This window comes from Sceloporus occidentalis, unplaced genomic scaffold (assembly GCF_023333645.1).
Source record: "Sceloporus occidentalis isolate IW3139 unplaced genomic scaffold, rSceOcc1.0.p SCAF_130, whole genome shotgun sequence".
NCBI classification, from domain to species: Eukaryota; Metazoa; Chordata; class Lepidosauria; order Squamata; family Phrynosomatidae; genus Sceloporus; species Sceloporus occidentalis.
In genome coordinates, this window is record NW_028317110.1 from 1,753,352 (window position 1) to 1,773,150 (window position 19,799).

The following is a 19,799-nucleotide window of genomic DNA, read 5'->3' on the forward strand; positions in this document are numbered from 1 at the left end:
GGGTGAATTGGAAATGCTCTATATCGTTAATTAGTGATCTACTGGGAGTGCAACAGAAGGGTTTTATGTAATCATTGATATACCGTATTGGCTCGGATATAGGCCGCACTTTTTTCCCCCACTTTAAGTCTTTAAAGTGGGGGTGCGGCCTATATTCGGGGTCTAGCGCCCGACGCCTGGGACATGCAGTCCCGGGCGCCGGGCAGGCAGCGGGGTTAGGATACAGATCCCCCGCAGCGGTGCAGGGGACCTGCATCCTACTCCCCGATACGCTCAGACAGCCTCCCCTGCCAGCACTTCCCACGGGGGGGGGTGCCGGCACAGGAGGTTGTCTAAGCGCATCGTGCGGTTGTCTAACCGCACGATGCGTTTTACCTCTGGCCCCCCGCCTGACTTACCGGAGCAGACTCCCGGGTGTCTTGCGGGGCCGGCGGGGGACATCTACACAATACGCGTATACAACTTCCGGTGCCGGCACATCCGGCACCGGAAGTTGTATACGGGTATTGCGTAGATGTCCCCCGCCGGCCTCGCAAGACACCCGGGAGTCAGCTCCGGTAAGTCGGGGGGCAGAGGAGGACAGTGGCAGCATATCTCGGGGGGCAGAGGAGGACAGTGGCAGCATATCTCGGGGAGGGAGGAGGACAGTGGCAGCATATCTCGGGGGGGGACACGGACAGTGGTAGCATATCTCGGGGAGGGAGGACAGTGACAGCATATCTCGGGGGGGGCAGAGTGACAGCATGTTTTTTTGGTGCTTTTTTAAAGAAAAAAACTTTTTCTTTAAAAAAGCACCAAACTTTTAGGGTGCGGCCTATATATGGGGGCGGCCTATATCCGAGCCAATACGGTATATATATATATTTTATGGATGTATTTAAAAAAAATAATAATAATTTCGGACACAATTCTTCAAATATTGCTCCTAGTTTCTATTAACCCCTTCACGACAAAGCCCATACATGTACAGACTCAGTAATAATGTATGGAAACATAGCATTGCAGGTATAGATCAACTGAACACACACCCAGCATTGCAGGTATAGATCAACTGGAAATCCCATGTAAACTCAGCACTGAGGGTATAGATCAAATAAACACATGGAAACCGCATTGCAGGTATTGATCAACTGAATAAGACATACAAACCCTGTATTTGCAGGTAAACATAAATAATGTAGGGAAACATAGCATAGCAGATATGGATCAACAGAATAACACACAAACCCAGCTTTGGAGGTATAGATCAATTGGAATTTCCATAAAAACCCAGCATTAAAGGTATAGATAAAAACGCCTAAATTACAGGCATATATCGCAGGTCACACAGCCCTGGTGTCCACATTGCCCACATAGATCCTAACCAGCACCCAAATTACACGCATAGGACTTGCCATCTTTGTCCCCAACCAGCCCAGCATGAGTCAACTTTGCTCCATAAACACCCTGCCTGCGCCATCTTGGTCCCCCAGGCTCAAAAACTCTGCTTGTGCCATCTTTGCCTTTCCACAAATCAATTACACATCTATGATACAGTCAAACACTTTTATAGTCACTCACTAATTCACACTTTCATTCACGTAATTTCTTCACACAATAATTTATTCTCTCATTCACACAAATTATTTACACATATTCATAAATGCATTCTCACAAATTCATTAATTCATACTCTCACACATTTAGACAATTCATCCACATATTCATTCATACTCCCACGCATTCACACAATTCATCCACACATTATTTCATTTTCTCACTCATTCACACAATACATTCACACATTAATTTTACATTTCACTATCTACCCCCTCTCCTTCCCTTCTCACTTTCTACCCCCTCTCCTTCCCTTCTCACTTTCTACCCCCTCTCCATCCCTTCTCACTAAAAATAGACCTATGACAATATGGGCATCCCCAAAACTGAAAATAGAATGTATACACTGGCACAGCATAGAACACAAACATCAACAGCATAACAAAGTTGTGAGAATATGGGTTAAAAGGGCCCTGCCCTGTCAATGTATCTTAAGCACACATTTACACAAGACATAGTTTGCAGAAGCAACAATAACAATGACAAAAGTAGTAAACATTTGGTAGTTCCAGGGAGCAAAGATTCTGGAATGACACTTGAGTATGAGGGTGAGAGGAAAGTGGGTTGGGGAAAGGTCACAACAAAGATCTAAGGGTTGAGAAGGTAGGAGAGGAGGGCTGAGGATAAGCCCTAGTGCTCAGGTCTTTTTATGATAGAAGAGTCCTTAAGAAAGCTAAGAATAAGACTGCAGCATCCTTCTCAAATAGCACCCTCCATGTTAGTTCCTGGAAAACGTCCACACAAAGCGGAGAGGTAGGTAAGCCCTACGGTTGACAAGGTGTGTGTACATGGACACCAGTGTTTGTCACAAAGACTTAAGGTGTCCTCCACTCAGAGCAATGGGAAATCGATAACTGAGGACAACATGTCCTCTTTAAAGGCACTCCTCCCTCACTGATGCTACATGCCAGGATGTGATGTCATTCATGGGCTCGCATCATCAGTGAGGGAGATCCAAGCACTAAGCAGCGTTGATGGGGATAGAGGAGTTATGGGAAAATATAACTTTGGAACTTGGAGGCAAAAAAACTCTACATTTTATTCTGCCAAGTTTCAGGCTTTAACTTTTCTAGACAAACAAGAAGAACGAAGTGCAGCAAAAGATAAAGAGGATAGATATAAATGGGGACGGAGCTAAAATAAGTCATTACAAGAGGTGCAAAAACATATAACAATTAAAGAGACAGGACTGGAGCTAGCATATATTATGACATCTTGGGTATAATATGCAAAATGTAGCCCTTTTTTCAAGAGTTAAAAAGGCAAGTGCAAATTATACCCGAGTATATAATTAGAAAAATAGTTTTTAATACTACTGGTTTAAGTATTTTTAATATTATCATTATTTTTCTTTTTAATAAAGATGCTGGAGATGTCACAGCAACATTGTTAGCCTCACTATAAAGTTTTTTAATTGTTTCATTTATATTTAATTTTTTGTTTTATTATTTTAATTTTTGTTTGGGTTTTTTTTTTATATATTATCGCAGTGTACCAGTGTACAAGTTGTCAGCTGGAAACCAGTGATGCTGGCTTCTGCTGACAGGGGAGATTTCAGGCTGTCCCTTCCCTGCAGTGTCTCGGAGATGCTCCTGTTGCTATTAAAAAAGGCAAGATGTAGCGGTACATCCTAAGGGGCATCCTGCTATCATTTTTATGGAGCTATCTGTATGTCTAGAGGGATGCTAAAAGATCTGCCTGTTTCATAATAAATATAAGAAGCACATCGTTTTTGAGTTTGTTTATCCATCTTTGTATACTTTATTTCATTATTTGCAAAATAATAGGCCTAACATGCCTAGCATGTTTATTATTTTTCCTGCTTTGGGGCCATTGTAAAGGGAATACAGTGATTCTATTATAAATTGTTAAGCATTGTTTTAAATGAGGGAAAAATATGGTGTCCAGTTACTTTCAAAAATGTCCACTGTAAAACATGTCCCTGCTGTAGAATCTGCACCATTAGTGATGAAGTGATAAAGTTATTGATAAACCTAGGAGACCGCAAGTCTGATTTCACGGTGTTCCGTGTATTCCAGTTGTAAGGAGTGGAGCTGTCCCACTTGTCCTTTTTCTGCCTCCTCTAGAGAGGAAGCAAGAAATGGAGTCCCCCCATAAACATGTGCAACGAGTCCAACACACAGTTGCACACAAAAGAAATTCAGCAAAGTTGCTATATGAGGCACTCCACTGACACACATGGAAGAGCTTATTGGTAAGAGAAGATGCTGTTCCGTTTCTCTGAACTAAGAGAAAGCGGGACATGGAGTTCCCCTCAAAAACTTGTTGGATTGCTTTCACAGTCATATGTACACAGTTGCACAAAAAAGAGGTGCTTAGCAAAGTTGGTGTATCTTTACAACCATGTTATGATACGGTATTATAATTTTCCAAAATCTTATGTTATTATGTATTACAGTATACATCTCACAGCACCAAAAGTCTAAGAATGACCTCTTTTTAGAACGCGCAAGATTCTAGTAGTCAAAGCTCTGTAGGAGGTAAGATTATTTCTTTAGTCACTGGATGCTTGTCAGGAACAGATGACAGCAAGTCGCGCATGCAGCTGCCATTTTGCAATTTCAAAATTTGGGTGGGTCTCATAGTTCACTGTATCATAATGTAATGTCATCTGTTCATAAGAGCAGCTGCAACTGTTATTCTTTGTACAGAAACCATTACACAAACACCCCAAAAAAGTAACAGTCAGTACATAGATTATAATGAATGGTAAACTTGAAATAGCAGTCTCCGTCTCCTTTTACCTACATGTTTGTTCATGTTTTTTTGTTAATTTGAATGTCATAATTAATTTTGTAGTCTCAAAAAATTAACAAGAGATAATGACCCCAGAACAGTGTTCCCTCTAAGCTGTGCGCTTGTGCGCGCGCACATAGATTTTTAAGAGAGCGCACATGTCCAAAAATTTTGCGCACAACAGTTTTTCCCCAAAAAAGAAAAAAAACAAATTTTTTTGAAACTTTATGCGGTGCGGATATTGTGCGCACAAAATTTTTGCTCTGTGAAAATTTTTGCACAAGAGAAATTTTCGGCGCACACCAACTAAGAAAAATTAGATGGAACATTGCCCCAGAAGTACAGTAGTAAAGTTCTTGCCTTTCATAGTCCATGTGATTTTAGTGAACGTTGATGAACGTATTCTGCTTTCACCTCTCCTCTCAAACGTCTAAGGAAATTTGTCAAAAGTTTTAACTGTAGAATAGGTTGGTGGGCAAGTGAAAAGTAGTAGAATGACCTTCTTGAAGAATTGCTGCAAGCTCCTTAACAGGCAACGGACTGGGACTCCTAATGAGCTCCCATATCGAGCATATGCCCTGGGGCTTCCGACATGGGTTCAGATATATTGCATGCCATTGGCCCACAGTAACTCAGGCCAGTAACTGCCCTCCTGCCATCTAATATACTGAGACATGGGGCTGGGAGATGCCATCAGCTAATAGCTATAACAAGAATGTTTATACAACTCAGTACTTGGAACAGGAAACAAGGAATTAGTCAATATAGCTATAATTATTGTATTTGGAAACGTATATTCTTAAATTGAGTGCGCACAATGGGCCAGTGTTTGAGGAACAGTTAATGTAATAAACACTGGCTTGGTTCTTAGTGTGGGTCCAGATACAGCCTACTAAAAATGTTAGGTAATGATAGATATACCCATCCCTCAAGCTCATTTGTGGCATTAGTTTGGTATGTAAAATTGCAACTTTTTTTTTTTTTGCAGAGCTAATCTATATTTACAGATCAGTGTACCCTTTTAGTATACCATTATTAGTCTTTCAAAGTATGAAAAAGAATTATAGGTTTTAAAATATTGTTTTCTCCCACTTGTGGGTGTCAAAAGAAAACTATAGTATATTATAGTAAGTTTTCATACAGAGCCCATATAGGTAAAAAGAAAATGTAATCAAAATATTTCCATAATTATACAATATTTGCTCCTCTGGTGTTTAGTGGGTTACAGCTCCACTGACTCATTGTTCTGAAGGTGATTGAAGTTACTGCCCACATTATCCCATCCCTTTCAAGTTATGTGGTAGATGTCAGAGCACCTCTCATGTTGCTGCTGTGTGTAACCCCTGCATGTAAGAATACATTACGTGATATTTCTGCATGTTGACAAACCAAGCTTTAGAGACCATTTTACCCCCCAGTATGTTATTTTTGGAGAACTCCCAACACGCTACCCAAAGTAACTAAAATTAAAGCATCAAGTATGTAGTGCATAATGTTAATTGTAACGTGATTATTTGGGACTGTAATAGGAATAGAACTTATCCATGATTCTCTGGCACTCTTCAGCATCGTCTTTTGCCACCTGGAACTCTGAACCCTATAGCGGAGATGCATCATATCAAAGGCGTGGAGGCAAGCAGAGCATGGCAAAAATGCAGCCTCAAGCAGCAGAGGATCTCACTGCCCCACTTGGTCTGCGGTCTGGCTGGGAGAGACGCTGTAGTGCTGTGAAGACTAAATAAATGGCAGCCTATGCACACACACACCAAGAGAACAAGGAAGCAGAGACACCCATAAAAACATCAGGTAAGTTTTCCAACAGTTATTCACCTAGCAGGTGGGTCAGTTTCTCCTTAAAGCTGTGTGTGTAGCCATAACCTAAATGTAATTACCCTTTAGCTTTCTTAACAGGCCACCAGATGGAAACTGAATTTTACCACAAGACAGGAGGCTTCATATTTTGCATTATCCTTCTTTACTGATAACCTCCAGCAGCAAAGGAGTTAACAACAAACATAAGAAACAACCAATCAAAAGTGACAGGATCCTATAACAGTCCAAACATCCAGCAACACCTCCTCTTTCTTTGCTGCTTGACCTCCAGGTGAGCACTTTCCAATTATGGATATTATTCCTTTTCTAGCTGTAATTACATTATTGTTTTATATAATATTCATCTAATATTGCCTTGTTTTAAAAATATTTGGTTTCGTTACCTATTTTGTGTATCTGTTTGCCTGTTTTGGCCCTTTTTCCCTTTTATCTTTTTACCTACCCGGTTCCCTTTCCCTTCATCTTGACCTCAGGCCTGCCGTTGGTCCTGAGGTCCCTACTGCTCCTCTGGGTTTTCCCTTTTGCCAAGCGGCGGCATCCTTGTGTTGTAGACAGCCACGTGCGCCCCCCTTGCGGTGCTGGCACTTTCCTGCCTGCATGTGGTCCTCTGAGCGGCGTGCGGCAGCTACGCCGGGATCGCCTGCTCTGTACCCCGCGGCCGGTTTCCTCGGAGACCGACCGCGTGGTTTATTCTTAACCTTCGTCGAGCGCCGCGTGGCGATTTCCTAACGGAAACCGACCGCGTGGTCGTCTTCTCGTTTTCATTGATGAGCGGCGCGCGGCTGCTCGCCGCGATCGCCCGCTCTGTGTCACGCGGCCGTTTTTCTAATATGTTTAATAAACCGGCCACGTGATTTATTCTATAGCGGCATGGTGCAGTTCACCGACCGCATCTCTCACAGTGTGTCCCGGTTCTATTATAAAGCTGCTGCTGGCTTCTTCCCATCCACGCCACCTGCTGGTCTAGTGGGTTAGTTCTGTGACTCTCAGAGTTGAAACTTGCGGTTCTATTCCCGGTGGGGCTGGATATCAATACAAAAAAATAAACAAAAAAAAAATTAACTTGAGGGTGAACCCTTCTTTAGTGACATTTGCCCCTGGATACATCATACATGTTTATGGCACTGGCTCTCCCTGGGCCACAGGGTGAACCCCTTCCTCCGTATTGAGGGTATCCCCCTCTACCTTGATAGTGTCCTTCCTAGGGCCCATGGTGGGGGGTCCCTGAGGGTTTTCTCCCTCTCCACTTTTTATTGCCTCTGCTCGGGGTGAAACTCAGTTTATAGTTGATTATATTGCTGGTTATTGGATGGTGGGTGAACCCCACACTGTATTTCAGTCACCCCGCTCATCTTCCCTCTGTGTTTTTCAGAAACACACCATTGGAATTATGGCCGATGAATGTGAAACACCGTTGCCTGCGGCTCTCCAGGCCTGGCTTCGTTCGGCCTTGGCAGCAGCTCTCCCGGCCGCTTTAGCAGAGGCCCAACCAGCCCGTCAAGCGCTTACTGTGCCATCATTTCCTGGGGGAGAGGATTCAGATGCCGATGGGTCTCCCCCTCTGACCGACAGGGAGAACCCTCGCAAGCGCCCTTGGGGTGAAGTCCCCTCAACATCGGGCAAGGGCAAAGCCACCCTCAAGAGACCTTGTGTCGCCGCCCCACCCGCCGAGTCTGACCCGGCCGCTTCCCCGTCCGGGGAGTTGGCAGAAGAATACGAGGTCTTGGACGAATATCGGGCCGGATCTTCTAACTTTGACTCCGGATCTCCCCAAGCCTTCTACCTTGGGCCCCGACCAACCCTTCGAGGTCACGGACTCCCTCGGCTTCCCACTCTTCGATCCCCGGGCTCTCTGTCATCCCCGATCGGCAGAGTGGACCCCTTCCGCTCACATTGCGGAATTTTTGAAGTTATGGCTGAGGCGCCACTTGGACAAGGAGGTTCGCCAGCGTCTGAGGTCTGAGTGCCCGAGAACCACCCTGCCCGCCAAAGTGTCGAATACGCCGGAATTCGACCAATCCTTCGTCACCTTCCTTTCTGGCACTGGAAGAGACCCTAGGAAGGGTATTGAACTGGGGCTCAGAGCGGCACAGGACAAGCTGCTGGACGCTACCGGTCCACTAGCCCAGGCCTTCCAGATGGCCGACGAGGCCTTGGCAACAGGCTCCCCGTTAGATGCCCACTTAGTTCGGGAGTGGATCCAGAGGGCGTTCTGTCTCCTGGGCAACGCTAACTGTGCCATCTCGGCGGAACGGCGCAAGGCCGCCCTCTATAAGCTGGACGCGAAGCTGGCCGACCTGGCCTCCAAGGAGCTGGGCCCCGAGGCGAACGGCCTTCTCTTCGGGGAGAAGTTCATGAAGAACCTGAGCCAGCACGTGAACGTCTTCACAACGCTAAATAAAGCGCAGTCGTCCATGAAGCGCGTGTTTCGCTCCGGGGAGCGTTTTTCCCCCAGGGCTGGTCAGCAGAGGGGTCGTGCCGCCAGCAGAGTCGCCTTTGGCTCCAGACCCCGTTTTCCTCACGCCTAGTCTACCTACCGGTCCCAAGACCGCATCCCGTTTGGCCGTGGCTCCACCAGAGGCAGAGGCTCCTCCACCTACCGAGGGAAGACGCCTGCGGGTAAGAGTTTGTCCTCTTCTTCCCCTTATTCCTGTCGCGGGTCGGTTGGCGCACTTCTCCCAGAATTGGGCCCCCCTCACCTCCGACCCCTGGATCCTCGAAACAGTGTCGGGGTTTCGCATAGAATTCGTTTCCCCTCCTCGTCAGGTTTCCCCACCCTTTTTCCCTCGTCTAGCGTGCGACTCTCAGGCCCTTGTCAATTCGGAACTGTCCTCCCTACGCGCGAATGAGCAACATATTTCTTGTGCGCAGGAAATGGGGGGATTTCCGCCCGGTTATCTATCTCCGCTCCCTAAACTCGCTAGTTTGACGCAAAGAGGTCCAGGTGAAAAGGACCCCGGGCTCACTTGGTGCGGGGTGCCGCTGCGTCGGCGGCCTTGTCCCTTGGGAGCTCTCTCACAGACATCCTGTCTGCGGCAGACTGGTGTTGCGAGTCTACGTTTCGTACGTTTTACTTTCGTCCGCAGCCACATGCCTCTTGGGCTCTGTTGCGGCGTTAAAATTGCAAAATATGAAGCCTCCTGTCTTGTGGTAAAATTAGGGATTAAGCTAGCCTTGGTGCTGTATTAATCTAAATTTTATTAGACAGGAGGCGAGTATTTTCCCTCCCTGTGTTTTGGGGGTTCTGTTGGTGCATTTTTGCTGTGTGTTTACATGCTGTTTTATTCCAGGTGTGTCCAGATTGTTCGCCTGGTATTGTCATGTCCTCTCTTTCAGGTCGCTCTTCAGCTTTTTGAGTGGTTCCGGTCCATGTTTCCTGCCTACCTGTGGGTGTTCTGCATGTTCTGACGTTGCAGTTGCAGTCTTCGGTCCTGTGTTTGTTTGGCCTACCTGTTCGTCGCCACTGCAAAGAAAGAGGAGGTGTTGCTGGATGTTTGGACTGTTATAGGGTCCTGTCACTTTTGATTGGTTGTTTCTTATGTTTGTTGTTAACTCCTTTGCTGCTGGAGGTTATCAGTAAAGAGGGATAATGCAAAATACTCGCCTCCTGTCTAATAAAATTTAGATTAATACAGCACCAAGGCTAGATTAATCCATAATTCTGCAACTATATACACTGTAAGCATATGAATGCATGCCCCCCCCCCCAATCGCCTGTGAATCGAGGATACAATTTTGAAAGAACTGAGATAACACTGACCGTTATTCGCCTCTGCACCAGGATTTGCAAAAAAAGCAACAGTGCACAAATATGTACAACTTTAAACAAGATTTATTTAAACAACAAGATGTCAGATCTTAAAGGGAAAACTACCTAAAGTGTGTATTTTCTTTATATATTCCTAGTTATTCACCTGGTTACACGTAACAGCTACATACAAAAAGGTATAAAATAGTTATCAGTTAAAAAAAATCCAATTGAGAAGTACATTCTCTCCTTACGTGTGCCTTAACCTTTAAACTGCCAGAAGCACATGCAAAGAAACAGCACAATGTGGCAATGCACTTTGAGCCGAGTTCTCAGCGACAGGTACTTTTTCTCTGTTTCCTTGTAAAAGCAAAATAATTTACTGGAATAAGAAGAGCACATGAAAACCAGGCAGAGATGAGGAGACTATGAAAGAACACCATCTTTGAACTTTGCATTTTCTTGGTCCAAAAGTATTTGTTAGTCAAAAGAAAATTGAACAAAAAATATATATAGATTTAACTCCTAGAATGACACACATCCACCCGATATTTATGTACAGTAAAGAAGGGGTGGGGGATGTAGACAAACAGTTTGGATTTGGGCCGTGGAGGCAGCAGGTGAGAGGCTATGTTAGAGGCTTGTTTCAGAAAGTTCCACCAGTCTGTTGCTGGAAAACATCAATTGTATCTTCATCCTCCATCTCCAGCTACATGGGGGGGAAAAAAAAAAAAAAAAAAGGATTTGTTGTGAATATTTAACTACACCAAGTAAAATCTGCAAAAAAATAAAAGCCATTATTAGCACCACCCAGAGCACTGCACAATGTAACTTCAGAAAGATTAACAGTGGGAAATATTAACATTTTTAATAACACTGCAGTTATTAACCTGCAGTAAATATGAACAATTTTCTGGTGTTTCTATGAATCATTTAACACATACGATCAATGTGCATACAATTTATGTGTATAGATCACAGGAATGTGGGCTGCAATGTTGGGTTTAAATGTTTTAAGGACGTCATACGAAACTGAACATACATTTGTAAAATCTCTAAAATAAATGCTTGCTGCCAACAATGCCCCGGGCATACACATGGCTTGGAGGCATTTTTGTAAGTATCCTGTGTTTATGGGAATAAAATAAAATGAAGGCAATCTATTCAAATGTCTAGAAAGGCAAAATAAAGGGGGAATATTTGTGCAGTCTCAAAACATTTTGAACACCTCATACACATACCTGTGCTGGTGTGTCTGTCTCATTGATTGGCTGACCATCAAATCGAAATCGTATCTGTCTCATTGACAATCCCTGAGAAGAGTTTGAACAAAGGCATCATATGTAATGTAATCATATGTAGCAAACCAAACGCAAGTTTTTGAATACATGAAATGGGAACCCAGGACTGAAAGTATAGAAAAGTACAAAATCCTAAAGTAAGGCCTGTAATGTACAGTATTATAAAGAAAAGCATAGGTTTTAGAGTCAGCGGTCATTTTGCATTGTAAATATACATGTGAATCTACATTGAGAGAAGTGCTAGAATAGGAAGCTGCGTTCTAGTTACCTGTCGTTCACAGTAGGCTTTCATGAGTTTATTGAGTGGTGTATGCCTCTTTATTTTAAACTGCACAACAGAACCATCCTGACCAGCCACTTTCAAATTGATATGATCATTATTTTCGGTCTTCACTCCTTCCTATAAGAAAAAACAAGTAACTGCTTCAGTCACAACAATCACTGTACTTCACATCTCCCACCAAAAAAATATAAATATATATATATTTATATTTTGATGTACCTTTTTAACACCAAAAATATATTAAGTTCCTGAATCCACCTAGCCAATATACAAATATTTCCATATGCATTTTCCTACAGAATCCAGAGTGCCGATACTTTTCACATTTATGTGCTCAACTTCACCTCCACCTCCTATAGCCCCATCTATCCCCGAATATATAAGCCAATTTTGTGCATAGGGGTACATTATTATTTTAACGGGAGATGATTAGTGGTGTTGATTTCATATTAAGGTAGCGATTGCAGTTTAACTATAACAGGAAGTTATATTTCTCCATTAGTATTGTAACCACAATGAAATCATACCTCAAGAGCGCGCAACACGAACCTATAAAAGCCTATAAACCCGCATTGTACACTACATGCAAAGTGGACGCTCCATTCGGCTTCACCCCTCAGAAGCGCACACTTGGGTAACAACCTATTCACATATTACCACGCACAGGCCTTCGGGACATTTACAAAACCTTTACCGTCTTTAGGCCTAGCTCTGAACCCCTTTTTAAAAAACGTTCCGCCACTGCAAACCCTTCTGCAACCGCGCTTTAAAAGCCCTTTTCGTCAATCAAACCTTGGGCTTGTCGTCCGCCATGCTGAAGCTACACCGGTTATCCGGTTCTTTTCGTGCCTCCTCTTCACAAAGAGCCTAAACCCGCGAAGACCTTCGCTCGGGAGCGCGCACGTAAAACAGCTTACGTCGCTCACACAACGTGCGCGCTTTTCTGTAGTTCACCTACCCAAGCGTTAAGAAAGCTGGCGTAGCGGAGCACGTGGCGGCGGGCGCGCGCAGGGGGGGGCGGAGTGTGTCTGACTTTAAAAAACTCCGAGGAACGAGGATATTAAATGAGCTAAAAGACAACGGCAAAAATACCCCCCCAACAAGGAAAATTAGTATTGTTTTTGGTAGCGTAATATCAATTATATGTAAGCAACACTATACAGAGCTAGTCATTTGAAAATATAACAAAAATTGAATCAAAATTTGATTTTGAGTGATTTTCCATTGCAGTAGTAAATCACATTTCTAAATGAAAAGCTGTCTGGTGACATAAAGAGCAGATTAAGGAGCTTTGGGCCCTGGAGCATTTACACAGGAAGGGCACCTTGTCCCTTTGTCTCTGCTTTCTGCTGCTTGATGTCATTTTTCCTTCTGGTTTATTTTTTTGTCTTTTTTCATGCTTATTCTTTATTTCTTGCAGCTTGCTCGCTGACATCTTTCACTTTCTTTTTTATATCTTCTTTCGCTTTTTTTATCTTGCTTGTCTGCCTTTATTTTTCATCTTATTTCCAACTTCTATTCTGCTCCCTCTTCCATACACATGCACACATATACAAATATTTATACACTCAGAAATAAAACGCACACAAATATAACCATAAATACACACACAGTACATACTGCATGCTCCACTTCCCTCCTGTATGCTCCGTGTTGCCCGTAGCTTCCTCCCTGTGCTGCATGCTTGGAAGTGACTTCTCTGTCGTAGTGTCAGTGAGGGAGGATAATTGCCACGTGTGGTGGGACCTGATCAGATCACCATTTCATGGGACAAATAAGAGTTATGGACCCATTAGAATGCTGGGTCCCTGGAGCAATTGCCCCTGGGTGCCACCAGCAGGGCCGGCATTAGGTGTTCAGGCTCCCTGTGCAAACTACTACTCTGGCCCACCCCTCGACAAAAAAGAAAGGGAAAAAATCTTGTAACAAACTACTAGTTTTAGAGTCAGTGCAGTCTTCCCTCCTTCTGACCCTAACGTGACTTTGAAAGGTCCTCTCCCCCGTAATCATCCCCAGAGTCCCTTTGTCCCCTCATTCACTAAGTCACACCTCTCTTTTACGCCCTCCCTGTAGTTCAGGTATAGATCAAATAAACAACATATGTAAACAACACATGCGTGTATAGCATCTCAGATATAGATCAACAGAATAACACACAAATCAGACTTTGCAGGTATAGATCAACTGGAAATCACATATAAACTCAGCATTAAAGGTATAGATAAAAAAACCCTAAATTACAGGCATAGATCACAGGTTGCACACCCCAAAGCCAGCCCTGGTGTCCACATAGAACTTGACCGGCACCCTTATTGCACACACAAATTACAACCCAGCCTGAGCCATCTATGTCCCCAAACAGCCCGCCCTGTGCCGTCTTTGTCCCTAAAGCCCAAACACCCTGCTTGTGCCATCTTTGCATTTCTCAAAATCACTTATACATCTATGATACACACAAAACACTTATACAGTCACTAACTCATTCACTCATACAATTCCTTCACAATTAGTCATTCTCTCACTCATTCACACAAATCATTTACACATTCATTAATGTGTCCTCACAATTCATTCTCACCATTCATCCACACATTAATTCATTCATTTCAGGGTCAGTTTATTTGGAAAGTTAGTTCAGCTGTTCAGACTGTCCCAGCCAGGTTGGTAAAAATGAATTGGGTTAGTGGTAAACCCAGCCACCAGGGGAATATACTTGGAGTGTAGGAGAGAATGGAAAGTTGTTCCACATGGAACAATAGATCATGCATAGTGCTAGGGTAAGACAAACAATAAAAAGACACCAGGTAAAGGGGACATTTTAGCTATTATTATTACTTCAATGTATGTGAGACTAAGTATTGTCAGATATTTTATGCTGGAAAATATGTATGTCATACTTTTAAGCATATTGTATGTCACGCAAAAACAGAGGCATCTTGTTTTCTTTAAAATCCCATAAATGATTATATTACTTTTTACCAAGAAGAAAGTTCTTGGTAAAACCTATATGCCCTTGCAAGTCCTAATTAAATGTCTGCCACTGCAGACTGGAGAAACCGCTGCACGTTGCGCGTAGACAAACCTCTTCTGCTGGCCGGCTTCCGCCGGGGCTTCTACAGTGGAGCATTTGAAGGTCATGTGACACCGGCGCTCTGTCATAGAAGCCCCAGCAGAAGTGCCAGCAGCAGCGGAGGTTGTCTGTGCGTATCGTGCAGACGTCGACCAGCTGCCAGAGAGGAGGATCAAGGTCCCCTGCAGCTCTGCGGGGATCTGGATCTTAGTCTTGTAGTCCTCTATTTGAGGTCTGATTATAACCGAGCAAATACGGCACTAGTATTTCAGATACCCAAGGGGTAAAAAAAACACGGCTGCCCCAAAACACCAGATGAGGACAAACCTATGCATGGATTGTCACGCTGCACTCAGGAAATGCTGCTGAACACATATTGGGGTGTTATTTGTCGGTGACATATACCAAGGGCTGTAAATTCATACACACAATGGCCATCACACAATGGTCAGGAAGCTGGGCTGATCATACATAGATGAAGATGATCAGAGACCACACGACTAAAGAAACATTGCACCCAGATGCCACTAACCCTAGGCTCACTTCTGGGTAAATGCTGTTTCATTTTGGAAAAAAAACAATAAAGACGAAAAAGTTCGCTAGATGGTCTCCAGACCCTCTAGAGAACTCTGGCTCCACTTGCAGGTTGAATACAGGTAGTGCATTCAACCATGCAAGTCAATGGAGCTCAGCTTTCTAATCACAGTGTGATTAGTAAAAATAAATTAAAAATAAAATTAAATTAATAATAATTAGAAAAAAATAGTAAAAAAACAGTAAAATGTAAAAATAATTTCCCACTGATGTCACTATCAGGGGAACATTCAAGTTGAAAAAAAATGTAAAAAAAAAAGGCAAAAAAAAAATATACCGTATTTGCTCGATTAACCGTCAAATGCTCTGAAAAATACCCCTCGTCTTCTAATCGTGGTCGTCTTCTAATCAGACCTCAAATAGAGGTCTGATTATGAGACTAAGATCCAGATCCCCCGCACCGCTGCAGGGGACCTGGATCCTCCTGTCTCCCCCCCCACACACACTCACTTACCGGTGCTTCCTGCTGTATTGCCGGGGCAGCGGGTTGACGTCTACGCGTAGACAACGTCCGCTGCAGCCGGAAGGAGGTGTGGCTAGCAGCGGGGGTTGTCTGCGTCCGTCGCGCATACCTTCCCCGACTGTCAGAGATCAGAGTTCCCCGCACCGGTGATCTCTGACAGCCGGGGAAGGTATGCGCGATGGACGCAGACAAACCCCCGCTGCCAACTGCACCTCCTTCCGGCTGCAGTGGAAGGAGACGTCAACCCGCTGCCCCGGCAATACAGCAGGAAATTGGAAGCACCGGTAAGTGTGTGTGTGTGTGTGTGTGTGTGTGCGTGTGTGTGTTAAATGGGGGCATAGGGCATTTCTGGAATGCCTTATACCCCTATATGCCACTCTGGCACTTAGGGGGTTAAAAGGCATATTATGGGGCAGAGTGGCATATAGGGAGGTATAAGCATTTCAGGAGGCAGAGTGGCGTTAAGGGGGCATTTAATAGAGCACTCTGCCTCCTGAAATGCCTTTTAACCCCCTATATGCCAGAATGGCATATAGGGGTATAAGGCATTTCTGGAGGCAGAGTGCTCTATACAATGCCTTTTAACTCCCTTAATTCCACTCTGCCTCCTGGAATGCCTTATACCTCCCTATATGCCACTCTGCCCCATAATATGCATTTTAACCCCCTAAATGCCAGAATGGGATATAGGGGTATAAGGCATTTCTGGAGGCAGAGTGGCACATAGGCATACCATGGGGCACAGTGGCATATAGAGGGTTAAAAGGCATATCATGGGCCACAGTGCCATATTGGTGTGGCAAGCCTGGGGGCAGATGTGTGTAACTGGGGGACAGGTTGGAAAATACAAGGAAATAAAAACAAAAAAAATATTTTTCTCAATCATAGCTTTTATTTAAAAAAATAGTTTACATGAATTAACATTTACTGGTAAAACTTTTTTCCTTTAGGGTCGTCTTATATTCAGGCTTTTTCTTTTTTTCCTAAGTTAATATTCAGATTTTGGGGGGTCGTCTTATAATCAGGGTCGTCTTATAATCGAGCAAATACGGTTTATATATATATATATAAAATATATATTTTTGTGAGCAAGTCCTAAAATTAGCATTTTAGCTTAAAACAATTCTCGCATGGAAAGAGCTAAAATACTGGCATATTAAATGCCCATGGGGTGTCTACTTTTAAAAAATGTATGATTTGACGGGATAAATTGAATTGGCCGGGTTCAACAAGGTCCCAATTAACACGGGGGGAAGGATGGCCACACATCTAATTTCCAATTAGAAAACACGTACCAAATGTTGCCTTTTAGTTCCCCCAAAAAATGACAAACCCATGCATGTGGGGTATCATTGTACTCAGGAGATGTTGCTGAACACATATTGGGGTGTCGTGTGACAGCGGCATATACCAGGAGCTGTAAATTCATACATAAAGTAGGTGTGTGTGGGAAAAATGCACACATGTGTGCATGCAAAGAGTTAAAATACCAGAATTTAAAATACCCTGTGGTGTCTAGTTTTCAAAAATATATGTTTTTGTTGGGCACACTGAAATGGCCCGGCTCAAAGATGTACCAAATAGGGCATGGGCAGTGGATCCCCAAATGCCAAAGTTCAACATTGAAAAATGTGCATGCCCCAAATGTGGCCCTTTTGCCCCCAAACAGCCAGGCAAAATCATTCATGTGAGGTATCGCTGTACTCAGGAGATGTTGCTAAACACATATTGGGGTGTTTTATGACAGTGACATATACCAGAACCTGTTTATTCATACCTGAAGTAAAATGTGTGTGAAAAAACAAATGCAAAAAAATTACTACCATAAAGTTTGACAAAGGCTGATGGTAGAATAAGTGCTTGGAAAGGGTTAAAATACTAGCATTTGGAATACCCTGGGCTGTCTAGTTTTCAAAAATATATGACTTGATGGGGTAAATTGCATTGGCCGGGTTCAAAGATACCCGAAATGGCACATGGGGGGAAGAATTACCAGATTTGGAAAATATGGCTTTGAAATAGCAAAACGCTACCTGTACTTATTGCCTCATAATGTGTAGAAAAAAGCAAAAAAACATAAAAACATTGGGTATTTCTAAACTCAGGACAAATAGTAGAATCTATTTAGCAGGTTTTTTTATTACCTTTTATAGATGAGTAAAAGATTTTTCAACTAAATCTAAATGTTTCACCATATTTTATACTTTTTTTAATAGTAAATAATATGATACAATCAAAACAATGTCATCTAAAGAAAGCCCTTCTTGTCCTGAAAAAAACAATATCTAATGTGTGTGGGTTCAGTAAACGGGAAAGAAGAAAATTACAGCTAAACACGAGCAGCGCAGAAATGTTAAACAGGCCATTGTCATGAAGGGTACAAAAAGTAAAATCAGCCTTTGTCACGAAGGGGTTAAAGTAAGATATACCTTTCATTATAACAAGCAGGGCCGGCCTTAGGGGTGTGCGACCTGTGCGACCGCACAGGGCGCCATGGTAGCAGGGGCGCCTGCCCGGGACTTAACTTAAAACATCGTTTGTTTTTTTTGTTGTTTTTTTAAACTTTATTTAACATCATTCATGTTAAATAAAGTTTAAAAAAAAAACAAAAAAAAACGATGCTTTAATCTAAGTCCCGGGCAGGGGCGCCAAGCGGTTGCTCGTGAAGTTCTCAGCAACCGCTCGGCGCCCCTTACTCTCCGTGACTCCGTCGTGGTGCCGGCATCTCATGTTGAGCGCCGGACTATTCCGGCGCTCAACATGAAATGCCGGCACCGCAGCAGAGCGAGAAGACGGATGCCTCCCGCTCTAACTGCAGGACTCTGGCAACAAGGTAAGTGGGGGGTGGGGCGTGTAGTTTAAAGGGGCAGGGGTGGGTGTAGTTCGAAGGGGCAGAGGGGGGGTAGTTTGAAGGGGCAGAGGGGGGGTAGCTTGAAGGGGCAGAGGGGGGGTAGCTTGAAGGGGCAGGGGGGTAGTCTGAAGGGGCAGAGGGGAGGGGTAGTTTGAGGGGGGGCGCCACAACGCCTAAGGCCGGCTCTGATAACAAGGATTGGTTTTAAGATTGTTACACTAAATCTATTAGCAAGGAGTGGCCATTGCTGATGGAAGGAACATCACACTGATCTCCTGTTCCTGTGTAATAGCAAGGATATCTTTCTGCAGATGTGAGATAGAGGAGAATGTCCCCTATATCTAAGTGACAGCTCTGATAAAACTTGTGTTCTGCAGTGGCCTGGAAACATCTGAATTCATGTCTCAATCAGCCACGGTGTATAAAATCAAGCATCTAGCCATGCAGTCTGCATTTGCAAACATTTGTGAAAAAAGTGGGTCATTCTGAAAAGCTCAAGGAATTCAAACGTGGTACTGTGATAGGAAGCCAGCATTGCAATAAGTCAATTTGTGAAACTCCATCCCTGCTAGATATTCCACAGTCAACTCTAAGTGGTATTATCACTAAGTAGAAGTGTTTAGGAACAGCATCCATAGAGCAGAAGACCACGTAAGGTTAGAGACCGGGGTCACTGAGGGCTGAGACGCTTGGTGCATAAAAGTCACCAACACCCTGATGATTCCATTGTTCCAAAATTCCACTGGAATTAATATCAGGACAAAAACTGTGCAGCAGGCGCATCATGGAATGGGTTTCCATGGGCGAGCAGCTGTATGCAAGCCTCACATAACCTGGTACAATGTCAAGTGTTGTATCGAGTGGTATACACCACAATGCCACTGGACTCTGGAGAAGTGGAAACATGTACTGTAGAGTGATAAATCATGCTTCTCTGGAAGTGTGATGTCCGAGTCTGGGAGTAGCCAGACAGTTACCTTTCTGACTACATTGTGTCAATTGTAAAGTTTTGTGGAGGAAGGATAACAGTATAGGGCTGTTTTTCAAGGGTTGGGCTAGGGCCCTTACTCCCAGTGAAGAGAACTCTTAACCCCTTAAGGACCGGACTTATTTGTTATTTTTGTACCCTTTGGGACCGAAGCTGTTTTAACACTTTTGCGGTGCTTGTGTTCAGCTGTAATTTTCTCCTCATCTATTTAGTGTACCCACACATGTTATATATTGTTTTTTTCAGGACAAGATGGGCTTTCTTCAGATACCATATGTTTTGATCATGTCATCTTATTTACTATAAAAATGAAAA

General features: G+C 43.6%; 1 protein-coding gene across 2 annotated transcripts; it reads right to left on the reverse strand.

The window, feature by feature from the left end:
* Positions 1-10,580: 10,580 nt before the first annotated feature.
* Positions 10,581-12,331, reverse strand: LOC149281572 (small ubiquitin-related modifier 2). 2 transcript variants are annotated; one of them, XM_089499127.1, is made up of 4 exons: positions 12,311-12,331; positions 11,504-11,635; positions 11,176-11,247; positions 10,581-10,643 (listed from the first exon to the last, which is right to left on the reverse strand). In XM_089499127.1, exons 1-4 carry the CDS (start codon positions 12,329-12,331, stop codon positions 10,581-10,583), a joined length of 288 nt encoding a protein of 95 aa, XP_089355253.1. The 2 variants fall into 2 exon arrangements, with proteins under 2 accessions (XP_089355253.1, XP_089355254.1); XM_089499128.1 differs by lacking the exon at positions 11,176-11,247.
* Positions 12,332-19,799: the final 7,468 nt, after the last annotated feature.

Bases quoted from the DNA above. Each gene is read 5' to 3' on its own strand.
- LOC149281572 (XM_089499127.1), bottom strand. From the start codon at position 12,331: ATGGCGGACGACAAGCCCAAG. The intron at 11,636-12,310 runs GTTTGATTGACG...TTTTTCTTATAG, and splicing joins TGGCGGACGACAAGCCCAAG to GAAGGAGTGAAGACCGAAAA. The intron at 11,248-11,503 runs GTAACTAGAACG...AACTCTTCTCAG, and splicing joins AAGCCTACTGTGAACGACAG to GGATTGTCAATGAGACAGAT.